This window comes from Oncorhynchus keta, chromosome 30 (genome assembly GCF_023373465.1).
Source record: "Oncorhynchus keta strain PuntledgeMale-10-30-2019 chromosome 30, Oket_V2, whole genome shotgun sequence".
Taxonomy (NCBI): domain Eukaryota; kingdom Metazoa; phylum Chordata; class Actinopteri; order Salmoniformes; family Salmonidae; genus Oncorhynchus; species Oncorhynchus keta.
Window position 1 is genome coordinate 17021310 of NC_068450.1, and position 21070 is coordinate 17042379.

At 42.5% G+C, this 21070-nt stretch overlaps 2 protein-coding genes and 2 long non-coding RNA genes across 7 annotated transcripts in view; 3 read left to right on the plus strand and 1 right to left on the minus strand.

The window, feature by feature from the left end:
• The window catches only part of LOC118374652 (ankyrin repeat and KH domain-containing protein 1-like), a 78200-nt gene extending 77418 nt beyond the window's left edge, over positions 1-782 (plus strand). Inside the window, 1 exon segment of the mRNA XM_052487935.1 lies at positions 73-782. Coding sequence (XP_052343895.1) covers positions 73-123 — 51 coding nt within the window. The 3' untranslated portion in view covers positions 124-782.
• On the minus strand, positions 166-7066 carry LOC127913941 (uncharacterized). The gene is made up of 2 exons (XR_008087342.1): positions 6866-7066; positions 166-604 (listed from the first exon to the last, which is right to left on the minus strand). It is a non-coding gene; the product is annotated as an uncharacterized LOC127913941 (long non-coding RNA).
• On the plus strand, positions 6180-16370 carry LOC118374650 (eukaryotic translation initiation factor 4E-binding protein 3-like). The gene is made up of 3 exons (XM_035761111.2): positions 6180-6623; positions 9839-10012; positions 15774-16370. Exons 1-3 carry the CDS (start codon positions 6491-6493, stop codon positions 15800-15802), a joined length of 336 nt encoding a protein of 111 aa, XP_035617004.1. The 5' UTR covers positions 6180-6490; the 3' UTR covers positions 15803-16370.
• Positions 10019-13237, plus strand: LOC127913940 (uncharacterized). 4 transcript variants are annotated; one of them, XR_008087338.1, is made up of 2 exons: positions 10019-10594; positions 10972-13237. It is a non-coding gene; the product is annotated as an uncharacterized LOC127913940 (long non-coding RNA). The 4 variants fall into 4 exon arrangements; XR_008087339.1 differs by having other exon boundaries at positions 10019-10565; XR_008087340.1 differs by having other exon boundaries at positions 10019-10536.
• Positions 16371-21070: the final 4700 nt, after the last annotated feature.

The following is a 21070-nucleotide window of genomic DNA, read 5'->3' on the forward strand; positions in this document are numbered from 1 at the left end:
ACACACACACACACACACACACACACACACACACACAGTTCTTTGCTAATCCAATTTCCTCTTCTCGTTCAGGTGTGGCCTGGGACCTGGCCTCCTCATGTGCACCTGAACCACGTCAACTAGCCGGCCGGCATTGACAGCAATCAAACACACATCCACATCACACACCACAAACATGAATTTAATTTCCAACTGACAACAAAACCCTGATGAGACAACAAAAACGAACAGACTTGTGTAACATGTTAACTTTAGTAGAGACGGAGAGCAAAGCAGAGTTTGAAGAATTGGAGAGAAATTATCTTGACACCTTTCTTTAATGTGCCTAACTCAAAATAAGAAATATACTACAATTTGAGCGAGGGCTGTTATGGTGGTGGGGTCGGGAGGGAAAATTCTGGGCCCTAATTCAAGTACTGTTGATGTCTGATGAACAACCAAATTGATGGTGACAGCCTGTCCAACAGGCTCCATGCTCTGTGTAGCATAGATGTAGGACTTTGACCCACGTGCAGAGTTGTCGCTCTCCTCAGGGGGAGACCTGACGAAGGTGATGACGACGGAGCTGATGATACTCAACCAACAACTAGAGGATGATGATTACCTAAAGAGAGGGAAAGAAATCAGAATACCTTTTAGTGGTAAATACATGTATAATTGTTTACATACTAAAAAAGGGTTAAATTGAGAGTACATTTCACGTCGTATAGTGGCTCTACTTTACGTAGCCTGTATTAATGTGAAATATTTACCTTAATATTCAATAAACATATTGATATGTACTTGTGGCGGTGTACCTTTTTGTTCGTGTAGGTAGGGCTTTGTTTTCATTTCACCAAAATGAATAGCATGTTTGACAAGTGACAACAATGTATTTATATATTGTCATCTTAGAGAATAACATCTGCACACAACTCATGGCTCCGATGCGATACATTTAATAAATATTAACAGCTAATCAAGTGGGAAGGTGGTATTTACCACATACAATGGGTCAAAAAAGTATTTAGTCAGCCACCAACTGTGCAAGTTCTCCCACTTGAAAATTACAGGCCTCGTCTTTTTATCATAGGTACACTTCAACTATGACAAACAAATGAGAGGAAAAAAATCCAGAAAATCACATTGTAGGATTTTTAATTAATTTATTTGCAAATTATGGTGGAAAATAAGTATTTGGTCACCTACAAACAAGCAAGATTTCTGGCTCTCACAGACCTGTGACTTCTTCTTTAAGAGGCTCCTCTGTCCTCCACTCGTTACCTGTATTAATGGCACCTGTTTGAACTTGTTATCAGTATAAAAGACACCTGTCCACAACCTCAAACAGTCACCCTCCAAACTCCACTATGGCCAAGACCAAAGAGCTGTCAAAGGACACCAGAAACAAAATTGTGGACTTGCACCAGGCTGGGAAGACTGAATCTGCAATAGGTAAGCAGCTTGGTTTGAAGAAATCAACTGTGGGTGACCTATGAATGACCTGCAGAGAGCTGGGACCAAGGTTACAAAGCCTACCATCAGTAACACACTATGCCGCCAGGGACTCAAATCCTACGCGTCTCCCTGCTTAAGCCAGTACATGTCCAGGCCCGTCTGAAGTTTGCTGGAGAGCATTTGGATGATCCAGAAGAAGATTGGGAGAATGTCATGGTCAGATGAAACCAAAATATAACTTTTTGGTAAAAACTCATCTCGTCGTGTTTGGAGGACAAAGAATGCTGAGTTGCATCCAAAGAACACCATACCTACTGTGAAGCATGGGGGTGGAAACATCATGCTTTGGGGCTGTTTTTCTGCAAAGGGACCAGGACGTGTAAAGGAAAGAATGAATGGAGCCATGTATTGTGAGATTTTGAGTGAAAACCTCCTTCCATCAGCAAGGGCATTGAAGATGAAACGTGGCTGGGTCTTTCAGCATGACAATGATCCCAAACACACCGCCCGGGTAACGAAGGAGTGGCTTCGTAAGAAGCATTTCAAGGTCCTGGAGTGGCCTAGCCAGTCTCCAGATCTCAACCCCATAGAAAATCTTTGGAGGGAGTTGAAAGTCCATGTTGCCCAGCAACAGCCCCAAAACATCACTGCTCTAGAGGAGATCTGCATGGAGGAATGGGCCAAAATACCAGCAACAGTATGTGAAAACCTTGTGAAGACTTACAGAAAAGGTTTGACCTCTGTCATTGCCAACAAAGGGTATATAACAAAGTATTGAGGAACTTTTGTTATTGACCAAATACTTATTTTCCTACAATGTGATTTTCTTTTCTCATTTTGTCTGTCATAGTTGAAGTGTACCTATGATGAAAATGACAGGCCTAATCTTTTTAAGTGGGAGAACTTGCACAATTGGTGGCTGACGAAATACTTTTTTGCCCCACTGTATATGGTGAAGTAATACAGATGAATGTGATTAAGGCGCACACACTACTGGATGATTTAATGTACATATGATTTGTGTATGTGTGCAAGGTATGGAGGTTTATTTCCACAAAAAGACTTCCAAGTTGTCACATGCACAAGTACAGGGAAATTCCTTTCCCAACAATGCAGTAATCAATATCAGTAGTACTATAAAACAAATAAGTAAAGTTGAACAAAAACACCTAAGAACACGAGAAAGAAATTAAGCTATATACAGGTAATTGGTCAGTGCCAATACCATATTTACAATGTGCAGGGAGGGATACTGGAGTGGTATGGGTAGACATGTAATGTGACTAGGCATATCAGGATAACTGATAAAGAGCATAGCAGCAGTGTGTGAAGTGCAAAAATAAAATCAAAATCGAAGGGTCAATGCAGATATTAATAAACAATGGCAACACTGCCATGTTGATCTGATCCACATGCTGGCCACTGCTTGTGTTAAAAAAAAACATATTTGCACGTTATTCAATAATTTTATACAAATGGTGCTAAAATAGAACTTGGTTCAATTTTTATTTTACACATGATGCGCTGCAAGTCCCTCCTCCCATCTCCTCATTGGTTTTTAGGAGCATATACCCAGGTGGTCCACACTCCAGTCAAGTTTGTGGTGGTAATGCACCTTAAAGTTGGTTGCAAACCGCAATATAGTCCGAAGAAGACAGAATGGGAGAGATGACTAGAAACCGACTCGGTTTACCCCTTTGGATTAATTGTCAAATTAGAAGATTTTGCATTTCGGGTCAAATAACAAAACAATGTTTATATCTTTGGGCAAATTAGCTAGGAACAGCAAGCTAGCTAGCTAAATGAACATTAATGTGTCATGGTTTTCGAACTGTCCCAAATTAATATAGGTGGTTCAGAACTTTTGATATTTCAACCTCCGCATCTGGTGTGGATGAACAAAATCAACAGGCATAATGGCGTGCCCGGTCTAGTCAGCATGTTAGTGTCCGATTTTCGGCTGTCGCAGATGCACCTCCCCGAATTCACTCCTCGACTTTCGTCTACAGTCGGTTGCTTACTTCAATTGAAGACCATGTCTGCATTTCAAACACTTAAAATACACACACTATCCCCTCAGTCCTCAAATTAAGTGGACACTTCTGATGACGTTTCATGACGTGTGATGAGTTTACACTTGCAGGGTGAGGAATGATTTTTAAATGGACCACCTGGAAATGTGTCACTCGTTCAATCCGCGATGATTGTGTTTTCAGACACCGGTAGCTTGTGGGTGCTTTATGCGCTACAGTCAACTATGATTGCATGTCTACTTTTATTAACTATATCATTAATATACGCCCACTGTATGATAGCTAGCTAATTAATTAGCTAACTAACGTTGGCCTGCCTAGCGTGAACTTCTGGGGGAAAATATATATATTTTTACCATTTCCAAAATCTAACCAAACAAAAACATGACTTTTTAAAGTGTTTGGAATGCAGCCATTGACTCGTTATAGCTTCCAACCCTTACTGGATTGGCTGTTGATGCTGTGCATGCTTGTGAAGCGGAATACACGTGCTAGTTAATGTCGCGTTCTCGTACTGGTCGGAAAAAGGAAACTGACATTTTCCCGACTTGCTTAATGGTAAGACGTGTATTATACGTTTTTAAGACTAAGATAGACCACAGCCTGTGGTCAAAACAGACAAGAGCTAGCGAGATCCTATTGGCGCGTTCTCGCTACATTTGTATATTTCCGTTGCAGAAGTCCTTCTAAACAACTGACATTATTTAAAACTTTGGCGAAGGGTAAAGTCTACAAAACGTTGTCCACTCTGTTTGGCACAGATTGTAATGTTTCATTGATGAGAAAATGTGCAGAATGCCAACATCCATCTCGTTCCATCTTCTCCCCCTGCCGGACAATGGGCTTCCTCTGCCTAGTGAGTGGAAACAGCAGGCAGATGCTTCACATTTACACAGCCAGTGAAATATGTCATTTACAACCGGTTAGTTGGCAAGTCAAACATTTTCGAGTTTCCTAGTTGCGACTAGCATGTGAACGCGGCATTGGAAATGGCGGATTCCACAGCTATGGCAGGCAGGCCACGTTATCAACGGACAAATTGCTATAACATATGTGGCTAGCTAATATTTAAAATACCTATTCGGGCAATGTAATATGTCAGTAAGATCAGAGCATAGGAACGCTTCCATTCTGTCCACCAACAGTTAAAAATGTTTTAACCTTTTAACAAGGCAAGTCAGTTAAGAACAAATTGTTATTATCTATTACGGCCTAGGAACAGTGGGTTAACTGCCTGCTCAGGGGCAGAACGACAGATTTGTATCTAGTCAGCTCGGGGATTCAACATTTCGGTTACTAGTCCATCGCTCTTCCTCTGGCATCCAGTGATGCCAATTTAGCAACTTTTCAGACTACTCTGGCAACTTTTTTTTCAAACAGCACCTAGCAACAAATGTAGCTACTTTTAAAATTGTATATGTTGCTAAAAGTTCCTTTTGAAAAGTGACTCAAATGCTAAAATGCACGCATTTCCCCTCTAAATTACACAAAAACGATGTTCTCTGTCACACACTCAGTGCCCAACACACGTGCCTGGCTTCAAAAGTGCATTGTGAGTGACGCCAGCAGCAAATTGCAAATCATTGTTGGCTGACTGCAGCAGCAGAGGTACGGGTTCGACGAGCCAAACCCAATGAATATACTTGGTCACGAATATTTGATATTGAACAGAACTTACAACATCAATCAAAATTGTACAGAAAGGAGTGTGAGTCTGTACCTGAACAAATGTCAAATCATATTTTTTGTCGAGACGGCCAGTCAATTTGAGTAAAGTTATTGTGTATTCTACATAATGACGCAGTTTTACGTTATCACGCAATGACATCACAACAAATCAACCTGCCTCGAGCTATTTACCCTGAAAATTAGACGTTGGTCACGTCCCACTAGATAAACTAGCTACTCACGTCTGGAGAAACGAACTACCTGGGATTTCCTTCTCCGTGATAAACAGATGATCTAATGCTGTGGGAGCCTGACTGCTGGGGGCTTGGAGACAGATTGATGTATGCCTGAGGCAACAAGGAAGATATGAGGCATGCGAGGTCGTGTGTGTTATTTCACCGTTTCGGGAACCGTGTGCACATTAGTTAACAGTTTGGGGTGAAACTGAGTTATGATGACCGTTCTGTTCAATGGGTCAGAAGACCTCTGTCAAACAGTAGCACATTTCCTGTTCCCATGACATGTATTGTAAAACAATCATTACTGTATACCAATTAAATATATTTTATCTCACTGGGGTGAGAAGTTTATTGTGCAGGCATGAATGTACAATAGACCCAGCCTGTGTACATATTGTTAATCAGATCACATGTAAACATGGGAATGTTGTTCAGAGTGGAATCAATGCACAGACGGATCCATTTTGTGATGTCATAACTTCTATGGCTGGGCTCAGTCATATTCTGGTAGGTACATTATCAGAATGTGGTGAGTTGATGTGGAGCAGTTCATTCTTGGTGTTGTTTCTGCTGAATAATGTTTTTGCTTTTGCCATTGTTGTCTAGTAAAACAAGTTGGGACTTGTTTACACCATCGCTTCAGATTAGATCCACTGGATTATTTATGCACCAAAAGGATCACATCACTCCGTTTTGACAGCCCTACACTATGATCCACCCTTCACAGGCGGAACTAGTATATGATTGAGGAGCCAGTCGCCCTTCGTCGTGGAGATCATGTTCTTGTAATCACAACACGTCACATGACCAGAGTCACCCTGGTAGTTATTAAATGCAGGCGAACACGTTCAACATCCCCCAGTTCGTCTCTCTAGCTGGATGACCTGACAGCGATACTTATCTGGCAACAAAACCGTTCGCCCTGAACTGCAGTCGATTCCGTATGTTTTATTTTGTTAGCACATTTTAACTCAATTTTAATTGTTGTGGATCTTGTTAGCAAATTACTTGGGAGATTTTATTTTTTTGTAAACAATTGAATCTGTAAGATCAGCCGATCTTCACACGAAGCATCTTTCTGCGGTTGATCAGAAGAACCCAAACAAACTCAGAATGACAACCAACTCTCAGCAGGCGAAGAGTTGCCCAATCCCTACCCGGGTTCTCACCCTGAAAGACTGGTCTCAGCTCCCAGACTGCTACAGTCAGACTCCCGGGGGTACTCTCTTCTCCACAACGCCCGGGGGTAAGAGCACGGAGCCGGATGTTTTGCTTGTTTATGATCAACCACGTACAACACGTTTTGTACCAGGGATAATTTAGCTAACTTTAGCCAGCCAAAACAAATTACATCTAGAAAACCAACGTTATGTCGCGGGAAAAGGGGAACTAAACTAGCTAACTTGTCTAAGGTTATGCAAGGAAATAACATTATTATGCAAGGAAATCACGTTATGTATAGCTGTTTTGAAAAGTACATTTACTTACCCAAATCTTGTAACCACTCATCAACGTTACTCAACCCTTAGTCTCGCGACTTTATTTTGGTCGTGCATAATACATGCGCGCCATGCGCTTAGCTGGCTAAAACTAGTCTAGCTATCTGTCTGTTTGACTTGTAGCGTACTGTGCTCCGTCTGTTTGACTTGTAGCGTACTGTGCTCCGTCTGTCTGACTTGTAGCGTACTGTGCTCCGTCTGTCTGACTTGTAGCGTACTGTGCTCCGTCTGTCTGACTTGTAGCGTACTGTGCTCCGTCTGTCTGACTTGTAGCGTACTGTGGTCTGTCTGTTTGACTTGTAGCGTACTGTGCTCCGTCTGTCTGACTTGCAGCGTACTGTGGTCTGTCTGTTTGACTTGTAGCGTACTGTGCTCCGTCTGTCTGACTTGCAGCGTACTGTATGTACTGTTTGTTGGAAATTGTGTATGCTTGCTATGTGATGTTTTAAATGCAACTTCATTCATATTATTGCCTCCAGTCTTTTTAATACAGCGGTCACTCTTCCTTTACTGGTAAAGCTTTTCTTATTGACAGATGAAAATAAAAAATGCATTTTTCAGGATGTGGGGAAAAAACTAGGTTTACTTGTTCACGCTCATTGGTTTAACCTCATGGCTGCTTACGTGCAGTCTGGTGGTCGGATTCGGTACTGTCTGTTTACTACACACAGCTCAGACCTGTGCAAAGTCGCTGCTGCAATTCCCATTCACAACAACACTCATGTAAGGTGCTATGTTGGGAACCAATTCCTAATTAAGTTTGACTGGGCCAAATGTAGTTTTAGCTTAGAGACAGATGTTTTGTTCTTTGGGATCTGCAACATATCAGAAAACCATGGCACATTATTCAAGCGAAGTAGCCATAGTGATGGGAGTTATGGTTGGCCTGTGCAACGTTCTGAAGCGGAAAAATACTGGTGGACAACAAGCTCCTCTTAAACTATGACCTACGGGTGGGCGGGGCCAGATTCATGGGTGGGCGGGGCCAGATTCAGGGTTGATTGTGAAGGAGAGGAGACATCCCCTCTATGACCCGCAGCTGCCCTGGTGCATTTCAGGAATACTGTAGGGAACATTGTGTTCCAGCCAAGTAGTGAGAGAGGTAGACTTGGAGCGAGGGAGAAAAAGGGGGCGGGATTTGGAAGCATAAATGGTGTGCAAATAGGCCTTTCTAAGAATGGTTGAAGTTAGGACATGTGGGAGGAAACCTGGAGGGAGTGGTGCAATGTGTGATTTAGCTGAGGAGAGCAGAAAGCAGTGTAGTTTCAGGCCCTCTATGGATCCTTCACGACTCTTATGTGTTGTGGAAGGCATGGCCAGACCAGAACAACTTAGTTATGCACTTTAAGGAGTAGTTATAACATGGCTATAACAGCTGTTACTGTCATTACACTGCTTATTGGGGAGTCTTCATTGATGCCTTACAACAGATGGTCTAGAACAGTTTGACACTATGTCTCTAAAACCAGAAGTACATTTTCTGCGACTAACTGCTGATGTGAGCACAACAAGCATGCAAATGATATGGAGAGACTCTTCCGGTCCCTCGGCCAATCATGTACCAACTCCACTCCCTGTTGTAATGTAATGAAACAGAATGAGGCGCATTAAATGGGATGTGGTACGTTTCCTGTGGACAAAGAGATTGGCCACAGAGCTGGGCCTCTTCTGCATAACTCATAGCCAGGGCACTATAGTTTAGTTGCTGGCTGGCCTGCTCTCTCTGTATAATTCTCCCTGATTTCCTGCCCCAATGTACACACACACACACACACACACACACACACACACACACACACACACACACACACACACACACACCTTCCCCTCCCCTTTTGTTCAGGATAGCCTGCTCAACTGGCAGAGGTTTCTATAGTGTGTGTGGAAATAGAACTGCTAAAGTGCAAAACAGTTTTAACTCCAGCATGCTGTACTAATTCTAAATACTGCACTGCACCTCTGTTTTAACCCTGTCCAGGGCAGACTTCACTAGTAGACACCAAAACATTGGATGATTCTCATCTAACGGCTGTTTATCAAATGTTCTGTCAGTCTGCTAACGAGTTAATCTAGTACACAGTGGTTCAGGTCAAACTTCAGTTCATCAGCATGATATTCACTATGATATATCTAGCGGCTGTTTATCAATATTCCATTGCAATTAAAGGATGACATCAGTCTGTCAGCAACCTGTCAGAGCCCAGTTGTTTACCAACCAGTCTCTACTGTAGACATCCCAACACATTATGGAGTAGCAAGTCAAATGTTCCTGTACGTATGCCTAATAGTCTAGGGGAGGAGAAGATGATATTTGGTTCCAGAACAACAAAGGTGTTTGCCTCAACACCTCAGGAATGGGGTATCACCACAAGATGCCTCGTCAGCCCCCCCTAAGCAAACAGAATGTAGAGGAAACTCTGCTGATGACCACAGCACACATCTGAATTGTACTACACAGTGCTCCTGAAGTGTACTACACGGTGCAGGCAACAGAGTTATGTGTGTTTGGTTCTAGTCTGCCTTCTGTTACCAATTTCTGGTTCTAGGATAACATGTTGCTGTGCTACACTACTGCCAACCCACCGACCACCCCTCCGTATCCTCCCTCTCGTTGGGCTGAGAACAGGGTGTGTGTGTTTTGGAATGCATCCAACAGCCTTGACCCTGAGGCCAGGGAGGGGTGGACTCTCAGTTCCTTCCAGATAGATCTCTCCCTCTACCCTGTCAGGGACTTATTACTCTCTTGTATTTGTTGTTTTGACATCAGACATTTCATGGCCAGTTTTCAAGGACCAGATTAGATAAATCAGGAACTAAAGCCTCCATTTTGTAGACCACTAGTCCCTCTAACAGATTTATGGTACATGAGTCCATTTACACGTGTTTTACCACAATGCTTTGGTCAACATGGTGCAGTTCCCTTCACTGGCAAGTCAACTGACCCCCCCCCTACCTCTGACAGGAACACGCATAATCTATGACAGGAAGTTCCTCCTGGACTGTCGGAACTCTCCCATCGCCCGTACTCCCCCCTGCTGCCTGCCGCAGATCCCTGGGGTGACGGTGCCCGCTCTGCACCCTCTGGGCAAACTACAGGAACTAAAAGAGGAGCTGGAGGAGGAGAAGGACCTGGCAGGTAGGAGTATGCACACACTAGACATGCATACCTTTTATTTAACTAGGCAAGTCAGTTAAGAACAAATTCTTATTTTCAATGAAGGCCTAGGAACAGTGGGATAACTGCCTTATTCAGGGGCAGAACGACAGATTTTTACCTCGTCACCTCGGGGATTCGATCTTGCAACCTTTCAGTTACTAGTCCAATGCTCTAACCACTAGGCTACCTGCCGCCCCACTTGACATGCATATGGCATATAAACACACGAGACGATGCGTACGGTATGTAAACACACGAGACGATGCGTACGGTATGTAAACACACGAGACGATGCGTACGGTATGTAAACACACGAGACGATGCGTACGGTATGTAAACACACGAGACGATGCGTACTGTATGTAAACACACGAGACGATGCGTACTGTATGTAAACACACGAGACGATGCGTACTGTATGTAAACACACGAGACGATGCGTACGGTATGTAAACACACGAGACGACGCGTACGGTATGTAAACACACGAGACGACGCGTACGGTATGCAAACACACGAGACGATGCGTACGGTATGTAAACACACGAGACGATGCGTACGGTATGTAAACGCACGAGACGATGCGTACGGTATGTAAACGCACGAGACGATGCGTACGGTATGTAAACGCACGAGACGATGCGTACGGTATGTAAACGCACGAGACGATGCGTACGGTATGTAAACGCACGAGACGATGCGTACGGTATGTAAACGCACGAGACGATGCGTACGGTATGTAAACACAAGACGATGCGTACGGTATGTAAACGCACGAGACGATGCGTACGGTATGTAAACACACGAGACGATGCGTACGGTATGTATTACACACGAGACGATGCGTACGGTATGTATTACACACGAGACGATGCGTACTGTATGTGAACACACGAGACAATGCGTATGGTATGTAAACACACGAGACTATGCGTAAGGTATGTAAACACACGAGACGATGCGTACTGTATGTAAACACACGAGACGATGCGTACGGTATGTAAACACACGAGACGATGCGTACGGTATGTAAACACACGAGACGATGCGTACGGTATGTAAACACACGAGACGATGCGTACTGTATGTAAACACACGAGACGATGCGTACTGTATGTAAACACACGAGACGATGCGTACTGTATGTAAACACACGAGACGATGCGTACGGTATGTAAACACACGAGACGATGCGTACGGTATGTAAACACACGAGACGATGCGTACTGTATGTAAACACACGAGACGATGCGTACGGTATGTAAACACACGAGACGATGCGTACGGTATGTAAACACACGAGACGATGCGTACGGTATGTAAACACACGAGACGATGCGTACGGTATGTAAACACACGAGACGATGCGTACGGTATGTAAACACACGAGACGCTGCTGCGTAAGGTATGTAAACACGCACACATTCTGTACAGACGTGCACTTTACTGAACTCTACAGAACTATGCACTGCTTTACTGAACTATGCACTGCTTTACTGAACTCTACAGAACTATGCACTGCTTTACTGAACTATGCACTGCTTTACTGAACTCTACAGAACTATGCACTGCTTTACTGAACTCTACAGAACTATGCACTGCTTTACTGCACTCTACAGAACTATGCACAGCTTTACTGAACTCTACAGAACTATGCACTGCTTTACAGAACTATGCACTGCTTTACAGAACTATGCACTGCTTTACAGAACTATGCACTGCTTTACTGAACTATGCACTGCTTTACTGAACTATGCACTGCTTTACTGAACTATGCACTGCTTTACTGAACTATGCACTGCTTTACTGAACTATGCACTGCTTTACTGAACTATGCACTGCTTTACTGAACTATGCACTGCTTTACTGAACTATGCACTGCTTTACTGAACTATGCACGGGCGACAATGCCTGACAGGAACAGCAGCGGGCGACAATGCCTCCTAGGGACGGCATGGTTGAGCGCCAGTGACTCAGCCCCTGTAATAGGGTTTGAGGCAGAGAATCCCAGTGGAGAGAGGGGATCCGGCGAGAGAGCAAGGGCGGTTCGTTGCTCCATAGCCTTTCCTTTCACCTTCACACTCCTGGGCCAGACTACACTCAACCATTTGACCTACTGAAGAGATGAGTCTTCAATAAAGACTTAAAGGTAGAGACCGAGTCTGCGTCCCTCACATGGGTAGGCAGACCATTCCATAAAAATGAAGCTCTATAGGAGAAAGCCCTGCCTCCAGCTGTTTGCTTAGAAATTCTTGGTACAATTAGGAGGCCTGCGTCTTGTGATTGTAGCGTACGTGTAGGTATGTACGGCAGGATGGGTAGGAGCAAGCCTATGTAATGCTTTGTAGGTTAGCAGTAAAACCTTGCAATTAGCCTTTGCCTTAACAGGAAGCCAGTGTAGGGAGGCTAGCACTGGAGAGTAATATGATCAGATTTCTTGGTTCTAGTCAGGATTCTAGCAGCCGTATTTAGCACTAAATTAAGTTTATGGGTCCAGAGTAACGCCGAGGTCCTTCAGTTTTATTTGAGACGACTGTACAACCATCAAGATTAATTGTCAGATTCAAAAGAAGATCTCTTTGTTTCTTGGGACCTAGAACAAGCATCTCTGTTTTGTCCGAGTTTAAAAGTAGAAAGTTTGCAGCCATCCACTTCCTTATGTCTGAAACACAAGCTTCTCGCGAGGGCAATTTTGGGGCTTCACCATGTACATCTCCTGTCAGTGTTAAATCCCCCTGAGGCCCACTTTCAGTTCACACAGACACAATGGAGTTATAAGAACCCTCTATTCCGTTGAATAAAACAACCATTTGATGCAATTACAGCATTATAACATAATTCTGCTCTCACAGCAGAGTACAGTAAAGCAGTGCATAGTTCTGTAGAGTTCAGTAAAGCAGTGCATAGTTCTGTAGAGTTCAGTAAAGCAGTGCATAGTTCTGTAGAGTTCAGTAAAGCAGTGCATAGTTCTGTAGAGTTCAGTAAAGCAGTGCATAGTTCTGTAGAGTTCAGTAAAGCAGTGCATAGTTCTGTAGAGTTCAGTAAAGCAGTGCATAGTTCTGTAGAGTTCAGTAAAGCAGTGCATAGTTCTGTAGAGTTCAGTAAAGCAGTGCATAGTTCTGTAGAGTTCAGTAAAGCAGTGCATAGTTCTGTAGAGTTCAGTAAAGCAGTGCATAGTTCTGTAGAGTTCAGTAAAGCAGTGCATAGTTCAGTAAAGCAGTGCACAGTTCTGTAGAGTTCAGTAAAGCAGTGCATAGTTCTGTAGAGTTCAGTAAAGCAGTGCATAGTTCTGTAGAGTGCTCTTAAACGCGAGTAAAACCAAATGCATGCTTTTCAACCGATCGCTGCCTGCACCCGCATGCCCGACTAGCATCACCACCCTGGATGGTTCCAACCTTGAATATGTGGACATCTATAAGTACCTAGGTGTCTGGCTAGACTGCAAACTCTCCTTCCAGACTCACATCAAACATCTCCAATCAAAAATCAAATCCAGAGTCGGCTTTCTATTCCGCAACAAAGCCTCCTTCACTCACGCTGCCAAGCTTACCCTAGTAAAACTGACTATCCTACCGATCCTCGACTTCGGCGATGTCATCTACAAAATGGCTTCCAACACTCTACTCAGCAAACTGGATGCAGTCTATCACAGTGCCATCCGTTTTGTCACTAAAGCACCTTATACCACCCACCACTGCGACTTGTATGCTCTAGTCGGCTGGCCCTCACTACATATTCGTCGCCAGACCCACTGGCTCCAGGTCATTTACAAGTCCATGCTAGGTAAAGCTCCGCCTTATCTCAGTTCACTGGTCACGATGGCAACACCCATCCGTAGCACGCGCTCCAGCAGGTGTATCTCACTGATCATCCCTAAAGCCAACACCTCATTTGGCCGCCTTTCGTTCCAGTACTCTGCTGCCTGTGACTGGAACGAATTGCAAAAATCGCTGAAGTTGGAGACTTTTATCTCCCTCACCAACTTCAAACATCAGCTATCCGAGCAGCTAACCGATCGCTGCAGCTGTACATAGTCTATAGGTAAATAGCTCACCCTTTTTCACCTGCCTCATTCCCATACTGTTTTTATACTGTTTTTATTTATTTACTTTTCTGCTCTTTTGCACACCAATATCACCAATATCTCTACCTGTACATGCCCATCTGATCATTTATCACTCCAGTGTTAATCTGCAAAATTGTATTATTCGCCTACCTCCTCATGCCTTTTGCACACATTGTATATAGATTGCCCATTTTTTTCTACTGTGTTATTGACTTGCTAATTGTTTACTCCATGTGTAACTCTGTTGTCTGTTCACACTGCTATGCTTTATCTTGGCCAGGTCGCAGTTGCAAATGAGAACTTGTTCTCAACTAGCCTACCTGGTTAAATAAAGGTGAAATAAAAATAAAATAAAAAAAGAGTTCAGTAAAGAAAAGCAGTGTAGTTCAGTACAGATTTGGTCTTGTTAAGGGGCAGAGCTCATGTAAAATAATAGTGTTTAGAGTAATACCCAAATATGCAAAAGAGGATATTGCATATTTCTACCTTTTTTGTGTACCAATTTAGGATGCATCACCATGAAGAAAATGACCTTCATTTCCATAATTAGGCATTTCTGTGTAGTACAGATCAGGGACCCATGATGTGATTTTGGCACCGCAATTACGTTACCGGGTGTAAATCCACTTCACTTACCCAAATATATATATATATATATTTCAAACTCTGATGTCATAGCTGACACCCCATTCTTTCTGCAGACTTCGTTGAATCGTTGAGTTTTTGGAAAATGTGGACACAAACTGAGGGAGATTTTACTGTAATTCTGTTACCAAACTTTGCATCTGCACAGTTCTTCCAGTAAATGTGTTTTTGGAAAATGTTCTGTTTTAAATTGTTAAAAGCATCATAAAGTTGTATGGTTTGTTAAACTTGAAATCAATGGATTTTGTTTGGCATACATTTGAAGTCTCGGTGCAATTCTGTTATCGTGGAATTGCCCATAGAACATCGTATAATGTTCTCCTATCCAAAACTGCAACTATCTCTGTGTATCTTATGTTACTTGGCTGAAGATGTCTCTACTATCAGCTGGCTATCGTTGTCATAGGGTACGCTTTTGTTTTGGGGGTTGAAAACACACACTGTACTATGATGGTGACCTGTAGGCTAGTTAAGTAGAGAGAGAGGGACAGAGAGAAGGGAGAGGGAGAAAGCAGAGAGGGGAGAGCGCTAGAGATTGACCCCCCTATTTTTGCCTGAGAGAAAGAAAGCAATAGATGATGGTTTGCCTTCTCCACCAGTCATCTCGTAACCAATAGCAGATGCAGTTAAACCTCTGACCACACCAGGCCACACCCTCTCTGCTGTTGAAACAACAAGCTCTATTAAACTGGTTATCTAGTGTCCTTGTGCTGGCCTGACCTCAACTAACTCAGCACAGATAACCAACCTGATACCTAGTGAATCTGTCTGCAACTAGTGCCCCCCAGACAGACAGAGGGGTTAAGAGGAGGGGAGGGGGAGGTGGCTGGATTGGGTTAGGGGATTGTCTGCTCTGGGAGATTTGTCTCTCCTGTCTGGAGTTGACAAAAACACGAAGTTGATAAGAAACATGAACACAACACTGCCCCCCCCCCCAGTCAATCCGTTATTATGGGTGTGGTTCGGACTACAGATGCAAGTAACGACAGTTTTGTTAATGTCCCTCTTTTCTCCTCTCTCTCCCTCTAGATGACAGCCAGTTTGAGATGGACATCTGAGCAGTATCTCGTTGCCTCCTGTGGAGAGAGCTGTTGTATCTTCTGTTCAGTTCTGACGTCTGATTGGTCCTTTATGACCAGCATGCGTCACATATTCACCTTCTTCAACATCCTTTTTTTTAAACTTGTTTTTTTTAGGAAACTCCCCAAAAGAGAAAGGAGACGTGTTGATCCCTGAGTTAGAAAGACATGAAGCTGTGTATTAAACACATAATACTTCAATGGCTTGGAAGAAGCAATCAGTTTGTAACTTTGTTGGACAGTTTTTGATTTGTACATAAATCAACGGTACTTGTAATTTTTTTTTAAAGGAGGGAAATGTTCAAGATTTGACATGAAACTGACAGGGACGACGGGATTGGTTGGGACGGCAGAGTTGCTGCGTTGTTTTTTTAAAACAACTCTATTTTGGAGGGGCTGCTAGGCCTATGAGGGGTCCCCCTGTCTGAGCCTGGTCAAAGGTTTGGGGTGACTGTTGGACAGGCTCCTACATGCGTCTGTCTGTGGAGGAGGAACTGGACATTTTATCAAAGTTCAAAATAAATAAACAAAAAGGACAAAACCTCAACTTGAGTTCTGTCATGTTATTGTTGTTGCCTCATGCTTCTTCATGTGGTTCCTATTTTCAAACTATGCCAGAAAGGTGTGTGTGTGTGTGTGTGTGTGTGTGTGTGTGTGTGTGTGTGTGTGTGTGTGTGTGTGTGTGTGTGTGTGTGTGTGTGTGTGTGTGTGTATACACACACACAAAATAATCTGGTGTGCTCTCTTAAATCAAATGATTTATTGCTACTGCTGGTTGGCTTTCATTTTCAGATGTAAATAGACACCCACGACTGTGGTTCTTGTATGTAACGTATGCATGTTCTAATTACTAGTCTGTTGCCCCAGCATATTCTGACCCAGTTAATGTATGTAGCCTCCCCTATAGCGCCATCCCTCCAACATTAGCCTAATCTAATCAGAAACTGCCTAACCAACTATAACTATGTTTCCATCCAAAGTTTTTATGCAAGCAAATTTGTCAGTACAATTTCCAATTGCAGACATAATACGCTAGACAATGCAGAATCTTTTTGTGTCGATAAAATTAATTATGCAAGAAATGGCAGTGAATCTTATATGCAAATATTGATATAACATATTGGAGTCACGTGATTATATTGACTCGGAGATGACTCAGAGAAGCATGCAGTTTATAGGCTACAGATGAAATAAGTAATGAACTTCACAGGGTGGTGAAAGAGCACAGTGGCGATCTTGATGCTCCTCTCCAATAAATATCATGGGTCCTATTCTGATGCCATGATAATCGATGCTTGGCAGCCATTTGACAAATAAAAATAATATTGAGCTGTTTCTGCGAGTGCACGCTTTAGGCTCGATCGCCCGTGCCACGACCAGGGTGGACAAATTCACTACTCTCTGACGCAACATTTTTTTTGTGACAAAATCATCAGTAGAGTTAAATGGGTTTCCATCGCATTTAACTTTGTATTTGTTTTATTCGGTACAAGGGAATTTAACCGCAACAGGTATTTTTATGTGCAGTATGTCACCAGGCACAACTTTTTACCTGCAACAGTTCGTTTTGATAGAAACACATCTCTGATTTTAGAATATTCACATGAAAATATGTCGCCAATTGGATGTAAATCTAGCTATTGAGAAAAGTCTAACCTAGTTTGGATGGAAACCTAGCTAATACACCCTAAACAAGTCCCAGCAGTAAAGCGCGTGTTGACGCGTGTGCAGCTGTGGGGCAAAGCAGATGAGGTTGGCTTAGATTGATAATATGTAAACTATATTTCATCTCCGGTGTTTATTTAAAACATAAATCAGCTAAACCGTCTGAACTAGGGTATAACATAATTGTATTAAGTTGTTTTATTTGAAGTCCTGGCTGTAGGAAATGAAAGCAGGAAACGACATTGATTTCATACATGCTGTCTGGGTCTTTCTGTTGGTTAAATTTGTTGCATAATTTGAAACACTGCCACCCCTCTCTCACACACACCGGTCCACGCCTCCCCTCTATGGTAGCTTCCTCAGCACAGAAGTTAACAAGTGAGCATGAAGCCCTGGACTAACATTTAGGATGCATTGCCCAACACATGGCTCTCATTAGTAGGTGAACAATGCTTTTCTTTTCCTAAAAAGGAAATTGCTCTCATTCTTTCAAAGGAAATGAAGTCAACGCTGATGATAGATCAGTTTTGGGTCTTAGTTAAATAGATGTATGATAAGGATATTTGGTAGCTAATGCTTTGTTTGAGCTGTACGTTATAACAGCATCATATTGTCATATACAGTTAAGTCAGCATTCATTCAGTACCATCAGTATTCATATGTGCCCCATGCAGAATGTGATCCCACCTTGCAGCATCATGCTTCAATCTATACTGAACAAAAAATATAGAAACACAACATGTATTGTTGGTCCCATTGTTCATGAGCTGAAATAAAAGATCCCAGAAATGTTCCATATGCACAGAAAGCTTATTTCTCTCAAATGTTGTGCACAAATTGGTATACAATTTGTTAGTGAGCATTTCTCCTTTGCCAAGATAACCTGGCAGGTGTAACATATCAAGAAGCTGATTAAACAGCATGATCATTACACAGGTGCAGGTTGTACTGGGCCTAATAAAACAACACTCTAAAGTCTACAGTTTTGTTACACAACACAATGCCACAGGTGTGTCAAGTTTTGAAGGAGTGTGCATTTGGCATGCTGAGTGCAGGAATGTCAACCAGAGCTCTTTCCAGAGAATTGAACATTCATTTCTCTACTATAAACTGCCTCTAACGTTGTTTTAGAGAATTTATCAGTACGTCCAACCGGCCTCACAACCACAGACCATGTGTAACCATGCCAGCCCATGACCTCCGAATCCGGCTCCTGTGGAATCGTCTGAGATCAGCCACCCGGACAGCTGATGAAATGGAGAAGTATTTCTGTTTCTAATAAATCCCTTTTGTGGTGAAAAACTCAGATTGGCCTATGTCCTCCCAGGCCCAACCATGGCTGAGCCACAGACGGTCATGTGAAATCCTTAGATTAGGGCCTAATGAATTTATTTCAATTGACTGATTTCCTTATATGAAGTGTTACTAAGTGGAATTGTTGGATGTTGAGTTTATTTTGTTGTTCAGTATAGAATAGCTCTAAAGAGGTCCAGGTGGACTGGAAGCCCAGTAGAACGTGTCCTGTACTGGAAGCACAGCCCAGTAGAACGTGTCCTGTACTGGAAGCACAGCCCAGTAGAACGTGTCATGTACTGGAAGCACAGCCCAGTAGAACGTGTCATGTACTGGAAGCACAGCCAAGTAGAACGTGTCATGTACTGGAAGCACAGCCCAGTAGAACGTGTCATGTACTGGAAGCACAGCCCAGTAGAACGTGTCATGTACTGGAAGCACAGCCCAGTAGAACGTGTCCTGTACTGGAAGCACAGCCAAGTAGAACGTGTCCTGTACTGGAAGCACAGCCCAGTAGAACGTGTCCTGTACTGGAAGCACAGCCAAGTAGAACGTGTCCTGTACTGGAAGCACAGCCCAGTAGAACGTGTCCTGTACTGGAAGCACAGCCAAGTAGAACGTGTCCTGTACTGGAAGCACAGCCCAGTAGAACGTGTCCTGTACTGGAAGCACAGCCCAGTAGAACGTGTCCTGTACTGGAAGCACAGCCCAGTAGAACGTGTCCTGTACTGGAAGCACAGCCAAGTAGAACGTGTCCTGTACTGGAAGCACAGCCCAGTAGAACGTGTCCTGTACTGGAAGCACAGCCCAGTAGAACGTGTCCTGTACTGGAAGCACAGCCAAGTAGAACGTGGTCTGGATCAAGGTTACAGGGGAAACAGATTATCTGGAGGTGATAGACATGAGACCAGCCAGACTCAACTAGCCTCCAGACTGATAAAAAGAAAAGATGCATAGTAACACAAAAACAGAAGTATACAGACAAAAGTACACAAACTTAACGGTCTTAAACAAATTAAAGAGGCGTTTGTTCTGAACCAACTTCATTTTATGAATAAAGAATCTTCCAAGAAAAATAAGCAAATTAACAATGAAAATGAAATCAAGGGCATATCAGTTGGGTCAAAATAAAACATTTCAATCTTCCAAATGAACATTACAAGTGGTTTCCCATAAAGTATTCTAAATCAATCTAAAATCTTCTGACATGACAAGTTAAGAGTTTATGGGTCACAACCATAACCCACATTTGTCATCAATAGCAATTTTAAATGTGTACCGTAAAGGCCTCTTTACTGGGTACTCTTTACTGGGTACACTCTGTTAATGACTTCATATGATAATTCTTTCACCTTATTAGATGTATAATATTTGCTAGAAAGCAACAAAACGTTGTTCCAGTTCACTTGTCCTCGGGCTGCATTCCAGTATATTCTAGCAGAAGGAATAGTAACATCTTGACAGAGTTTTCTTAGATAATTGTTATTACATTTAGATTTTAAAACATTTAAATTCCTTCATGCAGAATTAGAAATGACTCAACGGTTGCACTTGGAGAACCACTATACTGCATTATCCTAGAAGAGCACAGTACCAACCATTATTTGAAACTCCTCAGGACTGATTGGAATGTTGTGTGTTCTCATAAAGGCTGGATAATGATATAGTCACTCAATAATTGTTGATAATGCTGTTGTCAAACCAGTTCTGGAAAATGAATTGTTTTTACATCTTGTGTTTGTTATTCAGAAACTATTCACACCCCTTGAATTTAAGAATAGAATTTGGAATATTATTCAAAAGGTTGGTGGAATTGAATTTCTCATAAAATGTAACTTTGAACTAAATAAAATGTCTCTTAAATTAGTCAATATCCATAAGCAAGTGTTACTATCCTGGTAAATTGTATACTGTATAAACATACTTATTCTCCCTTCATAGGTGTTTGATTTGGAATGACAAAGACATAAAATCTAAGAATAAATCTTTATTTTTCCAAAGATGGTTTGAGAACGTTATTTTGTTAATGACACAATTATTTCATGAAAATGGACAACTGTATAATTATGTTTTTGAATAAATATGTCATTTCAGTTACAGTGAACACCTACAGGTCTTATCAAGTCTGCTTTTACTCCTGCAAAAGTATACTGGAATTCTAATAATATATGCCATTTAGCAGACGTTTTTATCCAAAGCGGCTTACAGTCATGTGTGCATACATTCTACGTATGGGTGGTCCCGGGAATCAAACCCACTACCCTGGCGTTACAAGCGCCATGCTCTACC